Source organism: Mauremys mutica, chromosome 8, assembly GCF_020497125.1.
Source record: "Mauremys mutica isolate MM-2020 ecotype Southern chromosome 8, ASM2049712v1, whole genome shotgun sequence".
NCBI classification, from domain to species: Eukaryota; Metazoa; Chordata; order Testudines; family Geoemydidae; genus Mauremys; species Mauremys mutica.
Genome location: NC_059079.1, coordinates 36,153,846 through 36,170,981, shown reverse-complemented (window position 1 = coordinate 36,170,981; position 17,136 = coordinate 36,153,846). Strand labels below are relative to the sequence as shown.

Sequence of the window (17,136 nt, the reverse complement as noted above, 5' to 3'; positions counted from 1 at the left end):
ACCAAGAGTACCTTTTTCAAATGGCTGGTTATACATTTGTGACCAGATCTGTACTTTAGCGTGGGATTTGTGACTTTTAGATCCCCATTATTTAAAGAAATTTGTATCTATATGGTTCATTCAGAATAAGAATGAGAAGAACTTTTTCTTTATTTCTTAAACTAGTGTTGGTTTGCAATGTAATATTGCAATGTCTATAGCCAAACAGTTAAATCTTAAGGTTAAGATTTTTAATCTTAAAAAATTATATAGCAGCATAAATTTACATGGCAATTTACAAAACAAGGGAGATCAGTCACTTCCCCTGAAGAGCTAAGGTATGTGTTAGTAGTATACATTTTAAAATCAGAGTAAATACCGTCACTTAAGAATGCTGAAAATCTTTATTTAAAGTGAGTAAGTTTGCCACAATTTTGGGTTGTCCGGATTTTTTTTTTTAAGTTCATACATAAATTCATAGTATTTTCACTACTGGACAAATAAGAAACCTCTTTTGGACCCATCTTTCCACGTCCAATGTTGTTTAGCAAATTAATCTAGGTTCCTCGCCAAATGATGGAGAAATCAACTAATCTACACAGAAAAGTTCTTGAGCTATATGAAATGACTTTTGCATAAAGGAAACATACTACAGCTATTTTAAAGCAGATATTCCAAAGCCAAGATCTCTGTATTTTAAAATATCAAAAATGCCTACGGAACTGGAAAGTTCTAATAAGGTAGCTTATGTGGGTACCACATTATTTGTATGCTGTCTAAAAAGTTATTCAAACCTCTTTATATGTTAAGAATAATTTACATTTGAAAAATATGAATGTTGATTTTTCAAATTATCAACATTTTATATAATTTAGATAATAATGTAAGAAAGATAATGTCAGCTCAGTCTTCCAGCAGTTCTTCCAGCAATTAGGACATTTAATCTATGCATTATCTAAACAAATATCTTTACTTTTCACTCTTTACAGTAAGGCAGTTTTATTTGTTGTTTTTTGCATAATGCAGTAAAGAGTTGTTTTGATGATTATCTTCCCAATTACAGAAATATTAACCATAATATATTTCTATAATTAATAATCTTGCAATTGTCTATGACATCTATTATTAGAGAATTCAAGCTAGTCAAGAACTGAACAGTGATTTTCTTCATTGAGTTTATAGACAACACCTTTATGGCAGTTATAAGACCATCATTTTTTAAATTTAAATGTATATAAACAGAGCCTCATAATGAGTGTTAATGGGTTTATAACAAATAGAATTCAGTATACATTGTTTTCTGCTTGAGTTTTTGTAACAGAACCTAACAACCTGAGCAAATAATTATAGCTACCTATTCTTAGAATAATAGGTTTGGCAACGTTCAATTAAACAAATAAAAACACCCCTAAATTTGTAAACATCTCACCAGATGCACATATTGTAAAGTTACTTCTTCATTATATACACAACTTTCACTGTACAGCTATCTGATACAGATGGTTCAAAGTATAAATAGTTCAGCAAGAGCTGAATACTAGGAATGGTAGCTTTCAATTCATATTTCTCCTCAGATACACATTTTAACATGCATTCATAAGACAAATTTAGTCAAAATCTCATTATTTATTAGTTCTGGATGCTGTCAAACTAATTCATTAAAATTCTGCTTTTAAAAATTCAGGGGATATCATGCTGTTAAAAGTGAAGGACTTTTAGTCTACAACAGGCATGTAATTTAGACTTTGTAATATACAAAGCTTTAAATTGCTTCACAAAGCTTCAGACAGAGTTGAAATGATTTTATTTGTAGTTCAGTCTGGGTGATGATTGCAATACCTGAAGCATAACTTCAGAGCCATACTTAGGGCGTGTTCCTGACCAAGCAGATTTCAATGCAATTCATTTTTATTTAGTACGGTGGAGACTAATGCAAGACCTCTAGGTTATGTGGTAACCTTTAAATATTTGACAGACAGTTATTGATTATACAGCCATCCTAAAGAACAGACACCAGGTCACAAAGTAATCTGACATCAATAAACCTACAGTAGCTGTATTGAAGAAGTGACAAAAAATGTTTTGAACCTTGATAAATTTTACCAATACAGATCTCAGTTATTTTTAACCTAGAGAAATTAACATTTATTATGTGGAGAAAAATCAATTTAAAAGAAATGTGTAGAAACTAACTTGCCAAAAGAATTTTCTTGAATGTTTTTCAGAACAGGTGAAAAAAAAATCAGCATCTATAATATGGTCCATTGTTCTAATATTTGTTTTAACAACATGGTCACTTTGGGGGTTTTTTTGTTTTGTTTTTTAACTCATCAGAATATTTTATGATTAGTAGAAAATCTTTAACAGACACAAAAGATGGAAGATGAAATTGCAGCAAGACAGCATGGCAAACCTGAGAGATCTATTAGTGCATAAATCTACTTAAAAACAGAAAAGAGAGAGGAAAAAGAGCACTAACAAACCACAACAAAAGTTGTCCTTAAAGTATTAGGTTATAACAGGGTGGGAAATGTGTAATATACATGTACTCCTCCAAAGCAGTTACTGTCTTTCTAAATATAAGGAGCTGATGTATTTTCACAGCATCAGATTTACTTATGGTATAAAGCCATACATTTGTAAAATTATTACTATGATTATTCTTTTCCCACCCTGGCAGAGAATAAACATGAATCAGAAGCACAGTGGGAGTGGAAAACAAAGAAGAGAAGAGAGAAAAGGCAGCAGAGAAAGACAGAAAAGGTGAATACAGAGCTACAGAAGTGTTTATTGAGCATGCTACAGAGGTAAGCAGAGTACACACAAAATGAAATTAAACGACTGTCAAACCTCCCAACTTTGTTAGAAAATTAATTTTTAATTGTGCCGCTTTCAAACTATACTGAATTTTACATTTCTAAAGATGTAAAAACTTAACTAATAGAAAATATACATGACCTTTTTCTACATAGATAACAGAATCTATGAATCTTGAAACTAAGTACATCAATTTCAAAAAGTATTGGTCATTTAAACAGAATCAGATTAAACAGTTCAGATTGACAGAAGAACTGTTTTCAAAATAATTTGATCTGTAGATTCTGAGCCATGTTTATAGTAAAGTCAGATCGATTTCTAAATACAAAATATTTTGAAGAGATTTATTAAAACTGAATATTACAATGCAAGGTAAATTAAGACTAAAGGCACATAAACTTTGGTCCCACCTGGTTGTCAGTTTTAAAAAACTGCCACAAAATTAACCTTCCTGCAAGTGTTCACAGTACACTTTCTTCATCTTTGAAAAATACATGCACCAGTTCCTGAACTAGCTAGACCAGTCTGCACATGCTCAGAAATCCACAACCATATTCCAAATCTTAATTACAAACTAAAGATGGCAATATATATTTAAATGCACATAAGTCATGTCAACTTCAAAAACATCTACGAAAAATATTCAACCACAAACAAGACATTACTTAGTGCTGACATTTATATGATACGTCCCACAAGAGTGTGTACAAAAAGGTTAAGATTCTACCCACAATGCTTTCCATATAGGGCTCAAAAACACAGAAATCACTTTTTTCTCCTTTAAGAAATTAATATTCTGTACCTTGTTAATTTTCTCTAATGCCTACATTCATAACTGAATCTAGACCAGAATCATGAAATACAGAAGGCCATTTACAAAAAAAAGTTAAAGTAGCAGAAATAAAATATGCTGTGTTTTAATCTTTCAAAGTAATGTATCTTATCTGATTAAAAAGAAAGGTACGTGACAACCCAATAAGTAATAAAATAATTCCAAGCAGGAGAAACAAAAACCTTAACCTTTTTACACACCCCTGCCTAAATATATTTTAATTCTCATATAACACTGTGCCCCAGCCAACCAAATTCATTTTACTAGCAAATGCAATTCTAGCAACACTAGTTTTCCTTTTTAAGGCACGTATGTCAACTAACTTGAAAAAAATGTGGGCTTAACTTGAAACCCTTTGAAAACAAAATGTTTCCCTAAACAACAGATGAAAAAACAACAGTTAATATCACTGCTTTTATTTTCTTATGAATGTTTCTTTTTTAAAAAAACAACCAAGGAATGATAACAGCATGAAAGACAGAAGTCAAACTCTGGTCCCCACTCTCCTGAACAGTCAATAGGTGACAACACTGAACAATGCGATACGCCTTCATTTTTTATCTCCCATTTTAAATTGTTGATTTGGAGAAAGAAACTCTCAGATGGTGATTTTCTCCAAGATTGTAATTATGCAGATCAATCAAAGCCTGAATAGCTTCTTCCACTGTTGACATCTGAAGAAGTGCCATCTTGTGATCTCTTCTGAAACAAAACAACAACATTAGGAACTCAACCAATTCTAAATAAGGGCCTAAAAACCGTTCTTCCCTCTCCAGAAGAGTAGTTTTTCAAGACGTTCTGTTAAAACATATGAAGTCAATCTTTTGTTTAAAACATAAGGATTCAAGGAAAACTTGCTTACTGAAAAAATTTAAATGCTTTCACAGTGCCTCCAGTGTTAGCAAACAGTGTGCGCAGATCATCTTCTGCCACTGATGGTCTAGAAAAATGAAAAACAAAAAAAAATAAGAATTAATTATTAGTGGATCTAGTATTTTATGGCTTGTGAATCCCGCTGGCATATTGTCATACAATACTTACGGAATATTGGACAAATGAAGTGTTGCAGATGGAGGGAATATATTCTGAAAATTTTTTGAGCCAGGTTTCTTGAAGCGATGCAAGGGTGAATTACCAAAATCTTTAGTGAGCCCTTGGTCATCAAGTCCCTCTCGAGGTAGCTGTACTGTTTGATGCTTGGAAAGGGTAACTCGAATAATCTTCCCATACATTTTTTGTCCATTAAGATGACTCATGGCTGAAAAAGACAAGTTTATTAAATTCAATACTACATTTCAAAACCCTGCAAGGATGACATATACTTTCTCATTAAATCACTGATTTCAGCCAGCATTGCGAAAAATAATTCCATTTCAAAGTTAGTTTGTAAATTTTTCAAAACTGCACTGCTATGTTTAGCCATGTATTCAGTAAAACAAACATGCAAACACAACCCTATTTTATTCTGTTATTTGAATGGTCCAAATAATTTATTCCAGGTGAAAAAGCACACCATGACACTAACCAACATATACACCACTACCTAGTATTATGATCAAACTTCTTTTTTTCTGATTTAACTGTGGTATTTTTGTGTGTGTGCTATTGTGCTGATATGGCCAGTGTAGTAGCAAACTGATGTCCATAGGGTTAAATTAGAATTTGGAGCTAATGTTTAGTTCAAAAAATAAACTAACACCTCTTTCTCCTCCAACACCACTATTATTCTGTTCACATAAAGCAGCACATACACATACGCTTTTTAGAATACAAAATGAGTTGATTAATAAGTTTTCATGTCTCATGGACAGTCTGGGATCTGAGAAAAACTAGAATAAGAGTAGACTGACAAATATGAACATGTTCATTTGAATTTCCAAAACATGATTTCAAATACTTAAATTTACAGATTTAAATGAGGCATAAAGGAATCTAATCTTACCCAGCTGTGACTGGTTCCCATCTGCCATCTGTATAAGAGCACTGTCTTTCTTATTGTATAAAATCTTCACACGCTGCACATCCCCATAAACACCTTTTTTGGAGTCAGAAAGGTAATCCAAAAGAAAAATTAATTTTAAGTCTAATCAACTAAACAGCACATCTTGACATATCAATGAAACATTCAGACATCAACAAGATCACCCACTCAAACTCAACATTCACACAAATGAATAAAGAAGATCAAGATTTTGAATAGTGAATTTTGAAAAGAATAAATTTTTGATAAACCCTCAAAAGCTATGTGAATGATATTAAATTAAAGACCATGCAAAATATATTAGCATGCATTAAAAGAAAATCTTGTGTCTATGGAGAGTTTTTAAACAGCAAAAGAAAAATAGCAAAAGATTTACTATTCAACTTTAAGCCAAAAGTGCTAGCTACAAATAAGAATTAAGGTGAAACAAAAATTAAATCAATAATAAAAGTATAGTGCTAACAATAACATACCGAAGAGGGTAAACAGACTTTGGGGCGTAACCATCTTTAGAAGGAGAGAAGAGCAAGCAGCGTAAGACAAGAAGAGAGAAGAGTCGAGGAAGAGCGGAGATGAACAGATCATCCATAACGAAGGGTGGTTCCCGCAGAATGGTGAGGTGGTCATGGATCATGGTTCAAGGCGGTTAATTGGGGCAAGTTGGTCCGAGGAACACATTTTGTTCAAGCACAGAAGCATGAACATAGGGAATGAAGACAGGGAACGTAGACAAGGATAAGGAAAATAAAGGATAAGACAGGGGAGGGCATGGGAATTTGAGGAAAGACAAGGAAAGGGAAGGTGAACACAAAAGGAGAAGGATGAAATGGGGAAGGGAAACAGCAATGCAGAAGAAAAAAAGGAAGTGGGGAACAAAAAAAAATAAAATATAGGTCAGTACATAGGAAATGCAGGAATTTGGTCAGAAAATGGTTGGTTTATGTACTGTACAAGAAAAAAAACTGAGTAAAATGTAGTCACCCAAGACAAATATGGGTAAAGTACATCCATATCAAAGAATAAATTACAGCATTTCATCTCAACATGAAAAAAAAAGCATGCAATAGAAATTTTAAACTTTGAACTTTAAGTGCATAAGCATGGCTGGGTATGAAATGCAGGCAAAAATCTTTCAAAATGGCACTCTGATCCAAACATTTTAACATGCAAGACTGTGGATGAGAAAATAGTAACAAATGATAAATAAGCTTAATGAATCATATTAACAGAGGCCAGTTAAAAATGAAACAAGTATTCCAACTAGACAAACTGATACATCAAACTTCCCACATTTCATACCAGCTTTCACATCAATTAAAAAAAATTGTACAAGACAGTAAATATGCAAACTAAATAAAACCCCTTAGATTTTAGAGTTAGCAAGAAAGATAACAGTATTAAGGTGAAAAATGTTTTTGGAGACAAATGAATAATAACTGCAAAGAAAAAATTACTAAGAGAGACTGGAAGAGTGCCTCGTCAAGATCTTTGGGAGAACCTTCAAAGAAAAACGTGTTAGAGCAGTTCACATAAATTAAGATTTTAAAAATGCAGTGACATGTAAGCATGAAATGAAGCAGCAAATAATTAGAAAAGAAAAAACACAATTCTACTTTACATAAAATATAATCTACAAATTAGAATACATTTGCTGTTTTTGTGAAAATATTTAAATTACAAATTGAAAGCCAAACATGCAGTATTTACCATATTTTTCTTAGGAAAAATAGGTAGCCAAATATCAAAGGCTATTTTAAGTTGTTAGCTACCTAGGAAAACAAAACTATAATAGAAAAAAATATAAAGTTTATAGTTTCAAAATTAATTTAGACATACAAAAAACAAGAAAAATACTTTGATCTTAAAGTAGGCAAGTGAAAATAGAGGCAAGTGCAAAAAAAAGAAAAACATTTACAAATGAAGTGTGATTAAAAAATAAAGGAAAAAAAAAGAGTTAATAGTTTCACTGACCTCTTCATTTAAATTGCTAACCAGGAGGACTGTATTGCCACCAGCTGAGACTCCAGGCATACCCACTCGGCCAGCAGCAGCAGCGGCTGCAGCAGCAGCGGCATTCGGAATAGCCAAAGGACTCAGCGCTCCTGGAACAGCTGCAACAGGAAGCCCTAATTTTAAAATAAAGCATATTTTACGAAATACAAACAAGTCGTTTAAAAATATCTAAATTATAAGTTCAAATACTGTATTGTTTACACTACAAAAAAATTCGTTCCACGATTCGTATTTTCCAATGCTTAGTGAAATGGATCTGTAATAAATATAAGGAGAAAAACCAAGGTTCTCGCTATTTTCTTGCTTCAAAGCACTTTATATGCTACTTCACTTCTCTAAAGACCATTTTGTTTTCAATCAAATGTAGTTCTTATGAAGCACACATATTGCTCTTTTTTTCTTAGATTATAGCAAAAATCCTCCCTAATAATATCTACAGGTTTAGAAAAAGTTCAGAAAAGAGCAAAAATGATTAGGGTATGTAATCACTTTCATATGAGGAGAGATTAATAAGACTGGGACTTTTCAGCTTGGAAAAGAGACGACTAAAGGGAGATATGATTGAGGTCTATAAAATCATGAGTGATGTTGAGAAAGTGGATAAGGAAAAGTTATTTACTTATTCCCATAATACAAGAACTAGGGGTCACCAAATGAAATTAATAGGCAGCAGGTTTAAAACAAACAAAGGAAGTATTTCTTCACACAACGCACAGCCAACCTGTGAAACTCTTTGCCAGAGGATGTTGTGAAGGCCAAGACTGTAATAGAGTTCAAAAAAACCTAGATAAATTCATGGAGGATAGGTCCATCAATAGTTATTAGGCAGGATGGGCAGGGATGGTGTCCCTAGCCTCTGCTTGCCAGAAGCTGGGAATAAGCGACAGGGAATGGATCACTTGATGATTACCTGTTCTGTTCATTCCCTCTGAGGCACCTGGCATTGGCCACTGTTGGAAGACAGGATACTGGGCTAGATGGACCTTAATTAATCTTGTTGCTGGAATATACCAGTCAAGTCAGTGAAACTAAATATTAATGCAAGTTATCTTCACCATTATATTTCCTTTATATTACCCTTTGGTATTAGTTACTTTCTTCACTTCAACTTGATGCTTTAGGCTAGGTTACAACCTTGCAGAGCAAGGCAAATTGAGTAGCCTACATATTACCCATAGCAATAGGCTCCATAGGGGTAATCCTCCCTAGTCTGTCTGCCTCCTAATAAAGTTAATTCAGGAACTCAGCTGCCATTGGCCACCTGCACTTCAGCTCCTCCCCTCCAAAAAGGCTAAGGCATTGTGCACAGATAGTATTAATTTATGATGGGTTTTCCCAGTAGAATCCCTCGGGTACTTAGTGAGCATACTACCCCCCTAGGATACACTCCTTCCCCACCATCCTGTGAAATTGTGCCCCTGTGCTATGCCTGCACTACCTTTTATAGGTAAATTAGACATATTTGTAAAAGTACATTTTATTTAGTCTCCAACAAATAAAATGATAAGACTAGCACAAAAATCTTAATTGTTCAAATTATTTATTACTTTATTCTATTGTATGCTATTTTCCACTACTGCACTAGGCCTTGCAGATTTCACTCTGTGGTCTTCTGATGCCTGGATGATGATGATAAATGAATATTTAACTCAGGACCATGTAACCTTGACCAGTTGGGCCCACTAACCCATCTAACTAGAAATCTTTAGTTTGCAGATGAGAATTGAGTTTTCTCCCTTCTTTCTCTCAGGAGTTAATTTTGTTTAAAAATAAAAATAAGGGAAAGGCAGAAGAATTCTCCAGTCTCAGATAGTGAGTAAATACTGAGAAGCTAATTGTGACCGTACTCGTCAATAATAAAATAAAATATTCCCAACACTACTAAAAATAGTTATTGCAGCAGGAAGAACAATGGAGAGGTGTAAAATAAGTGTGGTTACAAAGTTTCTTTCACATAAAGTAAGTAAAATTTCTGTGCTTCACCTCATTAATCATGTTTCTTTTACCGGGGGAATTTATGAGAGCTAAATAATTAACACATTGAGATTTTATTGTGCTGGACAAAAGGACTAGCTAAGTATGTAATATTAATTTATTGTGACCGAGTGGGATAGCCAGTAACTGTTATGTAGTAATGGTAAAACAAAACAACGACAAAAACAATGTTAGGGATAGACATTAATTCTGAAAATATTTTATGGCATTACATAAATCAAATTTATATTCTCCTTTCAAAAACATGTTCAGTTCTGGTCATTCCATGTCAAAAACAGATACAGAATGGCTGAAAGAAGGGCAATTAAAATTAATGATGTGAAAGGATTTTCAAAATAGAAGAGTTTTAAAAGATATTAGTTTGTAGCAGTGTTTCCTAAACTTGGGACGCCGCTTGTGTAGTGAAAGCCCCTGGCGGGCTGCTGGGCCGGTTTGTGTCCCTGCCGCGTCCGCAGGTCAAGCCGATTGTGGCTCCCACTGGCCGCGGTTCACTGCTCCAGGCCAATGGGAGCTGCTGGAAGCAGCGCGGGCCGAGGGATGTGCTGGCCGTGGCTTCCTGCAGCCCCTATTGGCCTGGAGCAGCGAACCACAGCCAGTGGGAGCCGTGATCAGCTGAACCAGTGGACACGGCAGGTAAACAAACCGGCCCAGCACGCCAGGGCCTTTCCCTACACAAGCGGCGTCCCAAGTTTGGGAAACACTGGTCTATAGTGTCATAACACAGGTATAAAAAATAATGAATGCTACTGAGGTTAACTAGGCAATCCTATTTAGTCCCCCTTGTAACTCAAGAAAAAGGGGAAGGAGGCATCTAATAAAATTAAAGGGCAACACATTTAAAGACAATAAGAATGCTTTATTTTTTAGCACAATGCATAGAGTTTAGTGGTATTCAACAAGGGATTAGACATTTTTATGGATAACAAGAACATCCAGTTATATTAGAGAGGCTAAATATGTGTACATGGACAATCACGCTTCAGGATATAAGCCAATCACTAACTATCTGGGGTTTAGGAAAAACCTCCCCCCCCCAACACAATATTGTAAAATTGTCCATAATGAGGGTTGTCTATCATCTTCTATTGAAATATAGTACTGGTTGCTGTCAGAGAAAGTATACAGGATTAGATAGACCACTGGTAGTTCTGCATGGCAATTCCTATATTCCTCAAAATCTACTTTTCACTTTTTTTTCCCCACAGTTGATGGCCATGCAAATTTATACTGCTATATACAAATGTACCAATAAATAAGAGAAAAGTAAGTTAGATGTAAAAATGATGTGCCAAAGTTTTCCAAAAGTCATAATTTAAGTTGTGCCCTGAATGTTTCAAATAGTAAAGGGCAGAGAGGCATTCAGCAATTAACTGATTTCCCCTTAACTAGCTATGTTCTGCTGTTGTATCACAGAAGAAATGCACAGATATTAGGCACTGTATTAGAGCAACACAACCAGCCAATAAAGAGGCTGAGATAAGTGAAAAAATGAAAATATATCCAAAATATTGAACACTATTCAATACCTCCAATTTTTCACATATCCCATGGAAGAAGATAAGATGAACCCCCCATCCCTCAAAGCTACAAACCAGAAAGAACATAACTTTCATAAAAGTTTGTAGAGCAGACAGAAAAAAACATTGCTTGCAAGATGAGAAAATGTCTTCTGGAAGTCACATTGAATCCCATAATGCTGTCCCCTCAAAAACAGTATCAAAACTGTATTTTAAAGAAAAAAAGTACTCACAGCCAATTTTTAAATAAATATTATTTCAGAAAAAAGTTTAAATACAATAAAATGTTATTTTTAATGTTAAAAAGACTGATTGTTAAGATCAGTTGTATAAATTGGATGAAGTGTCAGGAGAGACCATTTGTTCATCAAAAACTAAGTACGGTAATTCCTCTAGTATAATCTGGGGCCAGTGATAGATGCATGAGTTAAATTTCTCAAAGCAGCTTTCACCTGTGTTTGTTATTTAATGTTTTACAAGGAAGAAATGACTAATTTGGTCTTTTCTGCAAGTTACACATGTTTTTACACTATCTTGGTCTCCTCTGAGACATTCCCTCTCCAATCCCTTACTTCATAATTGGCAAACGACAACAGATGCACATCAATGTTTAGAGAACAAAATACATTTATCCTATTGTGCAATTTAAATGTGCATTCTATTGTACAACTAATTCAAGACCGAAGTAATTTGGTCATAAAATTTGATATTTGTAATGTAGTTCCAAGGGCTGGAGGGGGTGACAGGGAGGAGAACTATGGGCTTCAAATATGTAATTTGTTTCTAAATGTTTTTACCTCTCCCTGTATTGTGAGAGCCAGAATATTTTTGTGACAGCCATAAAAATGATACATTTACTCTCCTTGCTAACTATATAGTAGTAGTTGATTTAAGTATACTTTTGAAGTATATTAGTATTTCAGATTTTTTGTGATGTAAATAAGAGGAAATAGAGCAATGTATAAAACTTGTTCCCTAGGAAACATATTTTGAAAGAATTTAATTCAGACAAAACAAAATGCAGAAATAGATGTTTATATTGTACATACCCATTTTTCATGTCTGTTTTCGGTAAGCTCAAAAAGTATAGTTAAAGGTCACATATGCATACATTAGCTGCATAGTAAAAATTCAGTAAAGATGCACAAGACAAAGGGGCATAATACTATGTGCCCACTGCACAACTTTTTCCATGTGAAGTGGTAGAAGCCTAGCACAGTTTAAATGTAGGCCATTTTTACCTATGAAAATGCCATGACACTAAAGAATCACTGGAGGAGCGAGAAACAGTAGCTTTGTACCATTAGAAAGCAGAGCTTCCCAATGAGACTTAACACTTACTATTTCAGGACCTTTGAGGACCAGAAGTAACATTTTTAAGCATGGAAAAGCTATTTCAAGCCATTTTTAGAGGTTTTTTAATGGCTCCCTCTGAGCCCTCTACAGCTAGAAACGTAGTAACTGATATTTTACAGGTAAAGGGATAAAAAATAGTCCCAATAATATTTTTTAAAACAGTCCTAAAATATTATTTTTGTATCCCCTGTGCAGACTACACAACGGCTTTCTTCTGAGATGAACTGCATAACTCACCTTATAGATTTGTCATTTGCACAAGGCAACCATTCCTAATTTATGTTGGAAACTCTTTAACACATACCAAAACATATTCCCATACACCCTATATACCCATGTATGCAATTTATAACATATATAATAATATGTAGTTGCATTTATCTTGTCTGGTTTTGTATCTCCTACTACTGCATATCAATCGCTTCATGTCAAAATGCTGTGTTGTGTTATCAATTTGTTGCTGAGGTAATAATTAAAATATCAGTACCTTCAATGGAAGAATAAACAGAAGCAAATTGAAACTACCAATATTCATCTATATGTCCTTACTAATTAAAATTCCTCACCACTACTTAAGGGCCTTTCCCCCTCTTTGAAAAGATATATAACCATGATTCTAATTAGAAATGATGTTTGTGTATTTCCACAAAGCTTTAACCAACCTTAAATATACAGGTTTAATCCTGACTGGGGCTTCTGTGTATTACTACTATATTAAAAATAACAGAAGACTGCATTTTTATAATGTTCTTAACAATTAGCATAGTAAAGCAGAATACAAAGGCACAGCTTACCAGGACCTGAAGTGGAAGTTCTCCAAAGGCTGTATCCTCTAAAGCAGCGTTTCTCAAATGTGTCCACTGGGGCCACATGCGGCCACCAGGGCTTTTCTTGCAGCCACAGCCTCCTGGGCTGTGATGGAATGGGGGACAAAATAGCAGCCCCTCCTCCTCCCTCTTGCTCCAGAATGCACCGCCTTGGTGTTGATTGCTGGGGCCGCCAGTAGGGGTTGGGCCCTGCTCCACCCTCTGAAGACTGCTGGGGCACAACACTGGAGGAGCAGGCAGCAAGTGAATTCCCCACCTTCCCAGGGGTTGCATGGCTCAGGCATTGGCTTCAGCCCTGGGGCAGCGGGACAGCAGGCTCTGGCTGCAGGGCTTCAGGCTCCATCCACCAGCTGCCGAGCTCTGGGTGCAGGGCTACAGGCTCCAGCCCCCTGCTACCTCTCCTGCCCCACATCAATCCTCCTTCATTGCCCCTGGCCCCCCTGCTTCCCCTGACCCCCATTCCAGGGCTTAATTTCTCCCCAGCCTTGACAGGGCTAAGTAAGGCTGCTGTGAAAAGTGATACTTGTATGTTTGTTAATATCGCTTTTCACAACAGACTTACTAGCTAGCAATAAATAAATTACACTGATTTGGACATGTATATGTGCATATTTGTTTTTCCTAAAGCATTTTAGGAAAAATTGTCTGAGCAGCCATCAGCAAGAGTTGGTGGCTGCACTCTGAGGCCATCACAAAAATTTGTCCTGAGAACCTCTGCTCTAAAGATTCACATTCTTAAGTCTTGTGTCTTCACACATGCACCTTCAAGAGCTGACTAGCAAAGCTTATATTATAAAGTTTAGAACCCCTCAGATGGAAACAATTAAAGCATGTGTCTCAGGGGACATGCATAGCACATCATAGCCTCTCAATGATTAATTCTTTTTTCAATTTAAAAAGATCTAGGTTTCTGGGGAATAAAATGGAATTACAACTCAAACAGGGAGTAGGATAAATGAATCAATCTATAGGAGGACATTCCAAATAAAAGCAAGCAAGTTTTTTCTAAAAAGGTGACTATCTTTTAATGATCTCTATAAACGAAGAATGAAATGCTTGAAATTTGTACCTATTAATGATTTAGACCAATCGATAAAAGGAACACCTTATTTTTGCTTTTACTGGGTAAAACTGGCACAAGAATCATAGAATATCAGGGTTGGAAGGGACCTCAGGTCATCTAGTCCAGTGCTTCTCAAACTATCTGATGTGGCGGACCGGCAATTTTTTTTCCAATGTGCCAGGGACTGCTAATCTACGACCGATAATTACACAAAAAATGCCCTCTTTCAAAATGGTTACTATCTACTATTATTCTCAATGGAGTGAGGCGAACAGTTCCCTCTTTCAAAATGGCCACCAACTCCTATTGGGAACAATGTAAATGAAGCCAAACTGCCTTTGTGGAATACGATGGCACCCTATCCAGCCCCTTCTTTGTGGAATTATCTGCAGAACATTATTTTTTAGTTCTTGTTGAAGTACCCAAGTTATGCAGAATGACAGCAAAAATGAAAATTATTTTCAATAACTACTCTCTGCACCATATTGACTTGACAGGAAGGTTAGGAAGGGGAACTCAGGGTGGATGTGAACAGAGAAATGTGAAGGACAATAGTGAGGAGGAAGTGGTGTGTGACTAAGGAAGGGAAATATAGGTGTTAGGGGACAATGGTTGGAATAAAGTTGGAATAAAGTGAAGGTTTATAATATACATCTTCAAATCATTAGAAATATCACATTGTAACATTCTCTTTGGGATTCTTGTTTAGTGTTCATACCTGAACATTTTAATTAAATAAAAAGGAAATTCCCAAATCAGAACTATGCTAAACTGGAGTGAAGGTTGAGCGTACATATCAGTAATTTAATGGTTGAAAACACATTACTGGGATGTTCAGATTATCCCCCAAACAAGCATTACAAACCCAGGATATTTACAGTTAAGGTTACCCTAAAAAGAAACCCCAAAAAGTTGAAGTATGAAAATCAGTTAGGGAACTCTGCCCTTTAGTGATACTAATAACAAAATATATAATGTCTTTAAAAATAGGTTTAACTAACCTGAGACCACAAACACTATTATGCATTAGTTATAACAGTATGGTTATTGCACAGCATCATTACAGGGTGGAGTTAAGGTTGTTTGGATGCCTTTACAGTGTGTCTGAATTTCTTTTAATTTTAACCTTAACTGAATATCCAGAGTTTGTAATACTTATATGGTGGATAATTATAACATCACTATAATACTTTACTATATATCACGGGTAGGCAATCTATGGCATGTGTGCCGAAGGCGGCACGCAAGCTGATTTTCAGTGGCACTCACACTGCCCGGGTCCTGGCCACCGGTCTGGGGAGGGGGGGCCTCTGCATTTTAATTTAATTTTAAATGAAGCTTCTTAAACATTTTTAAAACCTTATTTATTTTACATACAACAATAGTTTAGTTATATATTACAGACCTTCTAAAAATGTTAAAATGTATTACTGGCACACGGAACCTTAAATTAGAGTGAATAAATGAAGACTCGGCACACCACTCCTGAAAGGCTGCCGACCCCTGATATATGCCAGAAGTCTTAACTCCAGTTTGTATCTTGGCATATAGATTACACTGATATTAACTGCTTACATATCAGAACACAGCTAGTGATCTTCCCTATATAGAGGATTTTCCCTATGTGTTTTTTCTTCATATTATGCCACTCCAAAGGAACAACTATTGCTTTTGACAATTCACCTGAAAGCACTCCTTTCTGTCCATTAATGAGTTTTCCTTCTTTCAAAAGATAAAAGGCTCATTAAAAAGACATCCAATTTACAATCTCAAGGATTTCTGATCACCTTGTTATTTCACAGCAGAGAATGCAGTATATGAATGAATAATCATCTGTCAGGGCCAGGATTATCTTTTTGGATGTCAGGTTTTAACTGATTATATAGCACAGAGACCTCATCAGTTAGAAGGTTCAGAGAAATTACACATCCACGGAAAAAAAGTGATCCTTGTTCTGTAGCTATTTACAGCTGGCTATTCTGAATTATCAGGTAAAAATATTTTGATAAAAACCATGATCAATTTGTAGAATGATACACTGGTAATTAATCAACAGAACAGTATACATGATATGGAGCAAATCTTAACATATTTCAACACAGTGACCCTGCATTCATGAATTTGGTCAATAGCTGTATTTAATCTTTCTAGTTTACGGATAACACATTTTGGGGGAGGAGGGTTGTTTTTGTTTTTTGCTGTTAGAGGTGCAATCTTATCAGCTCTTTTTGCTAAAGTATACCTTGGCCCAGCACATCAATGTTTTTTTAAGTGTACATATATGTTGCATGGTGAGCAGTATTTGTAAACTGTAACATTTTTATCAGAGAGCTTAGAATCATTAAACAAATTAAAACCTTATAACATAGAGAAGAAACTCTGTTTATATTAGGCTAAAAAACATAAAAGTAGGGCTAGGCTTGTGGTTAACATACTAGACTAGGACTCAGAAGTTCTGGGTTCAGGTCCCAGACTTTCCACGGACTTCCTTAGTGACCTTCTGCAAACTCAATAACTCTGTTTCAGTTTCCTATGGGTTTGGTCTGCCTTGTATACTTATAGATTTACCTGTTTGGGACAAGGATTATGTCTTAATATGTATTTGTACTATACCTAGCACAGTGGATACTCAATCTCAGTCCTCTAGGCATTAGTGTAATGCAAATAATATAAAACGCATTCCCAAATAAAAAACAGCTTGTCAATGTCCTAGTAAAACCACATGTAAAGTGATATAATGGTTTTCCACTTATATA

The 17,136-nt window shown here is 35.2% G+C and overlaps 1 protein-coding gene across 4 annotated transcripts in view; it reads right to left on the bottom strand.

Moving 5' to 3' along the window:
* Window positions 1-378: 378 nt before the first annotated feature.
* Window positions 379-17,136, bottom strand: part of PTBP2 (polypyrimidine tract binding protein 2) — a 79,690-nt gene continuing 62,932 nt past the window's right edge. The window contains exons 9-14 of one of the 4 annotated variants that reach the window (XM_045027365.1): window positions 7,581-7,735; window positions 6,083-6,116; window positions 5,571-5,663; window positions 4,670-4,886; window positions 4,491-4,568; window positions 379-4,330 (exon numbers count right to left, since the gene is read on the bottom strand). In XM_045027365.1, the coding sequence (XP_044883300.1) occupies window positions 4,198-4,330; window positions 4,491-4,568; window positions 4,670-4,886; window positions 5,571-5,663; window positions 6,083-6,116; window positions 7,581-7,735 (710 nt within the window). In that variant the 3' untranslated portion in view covers window positions 379-4,197. The remainder of the gene's footprint in view (window positions 4,331-4,490; window positions 4,569-4,669; window positions 4,887-5,570; window positions 5,664-6,082; window positions 6,117-7,580; window positions 7,736-17,136) is intronic. The other 3 variants (XM_045027361.1, XM_045027363.1, XM_045027364.1) reach the window with 3 other exon arrangements.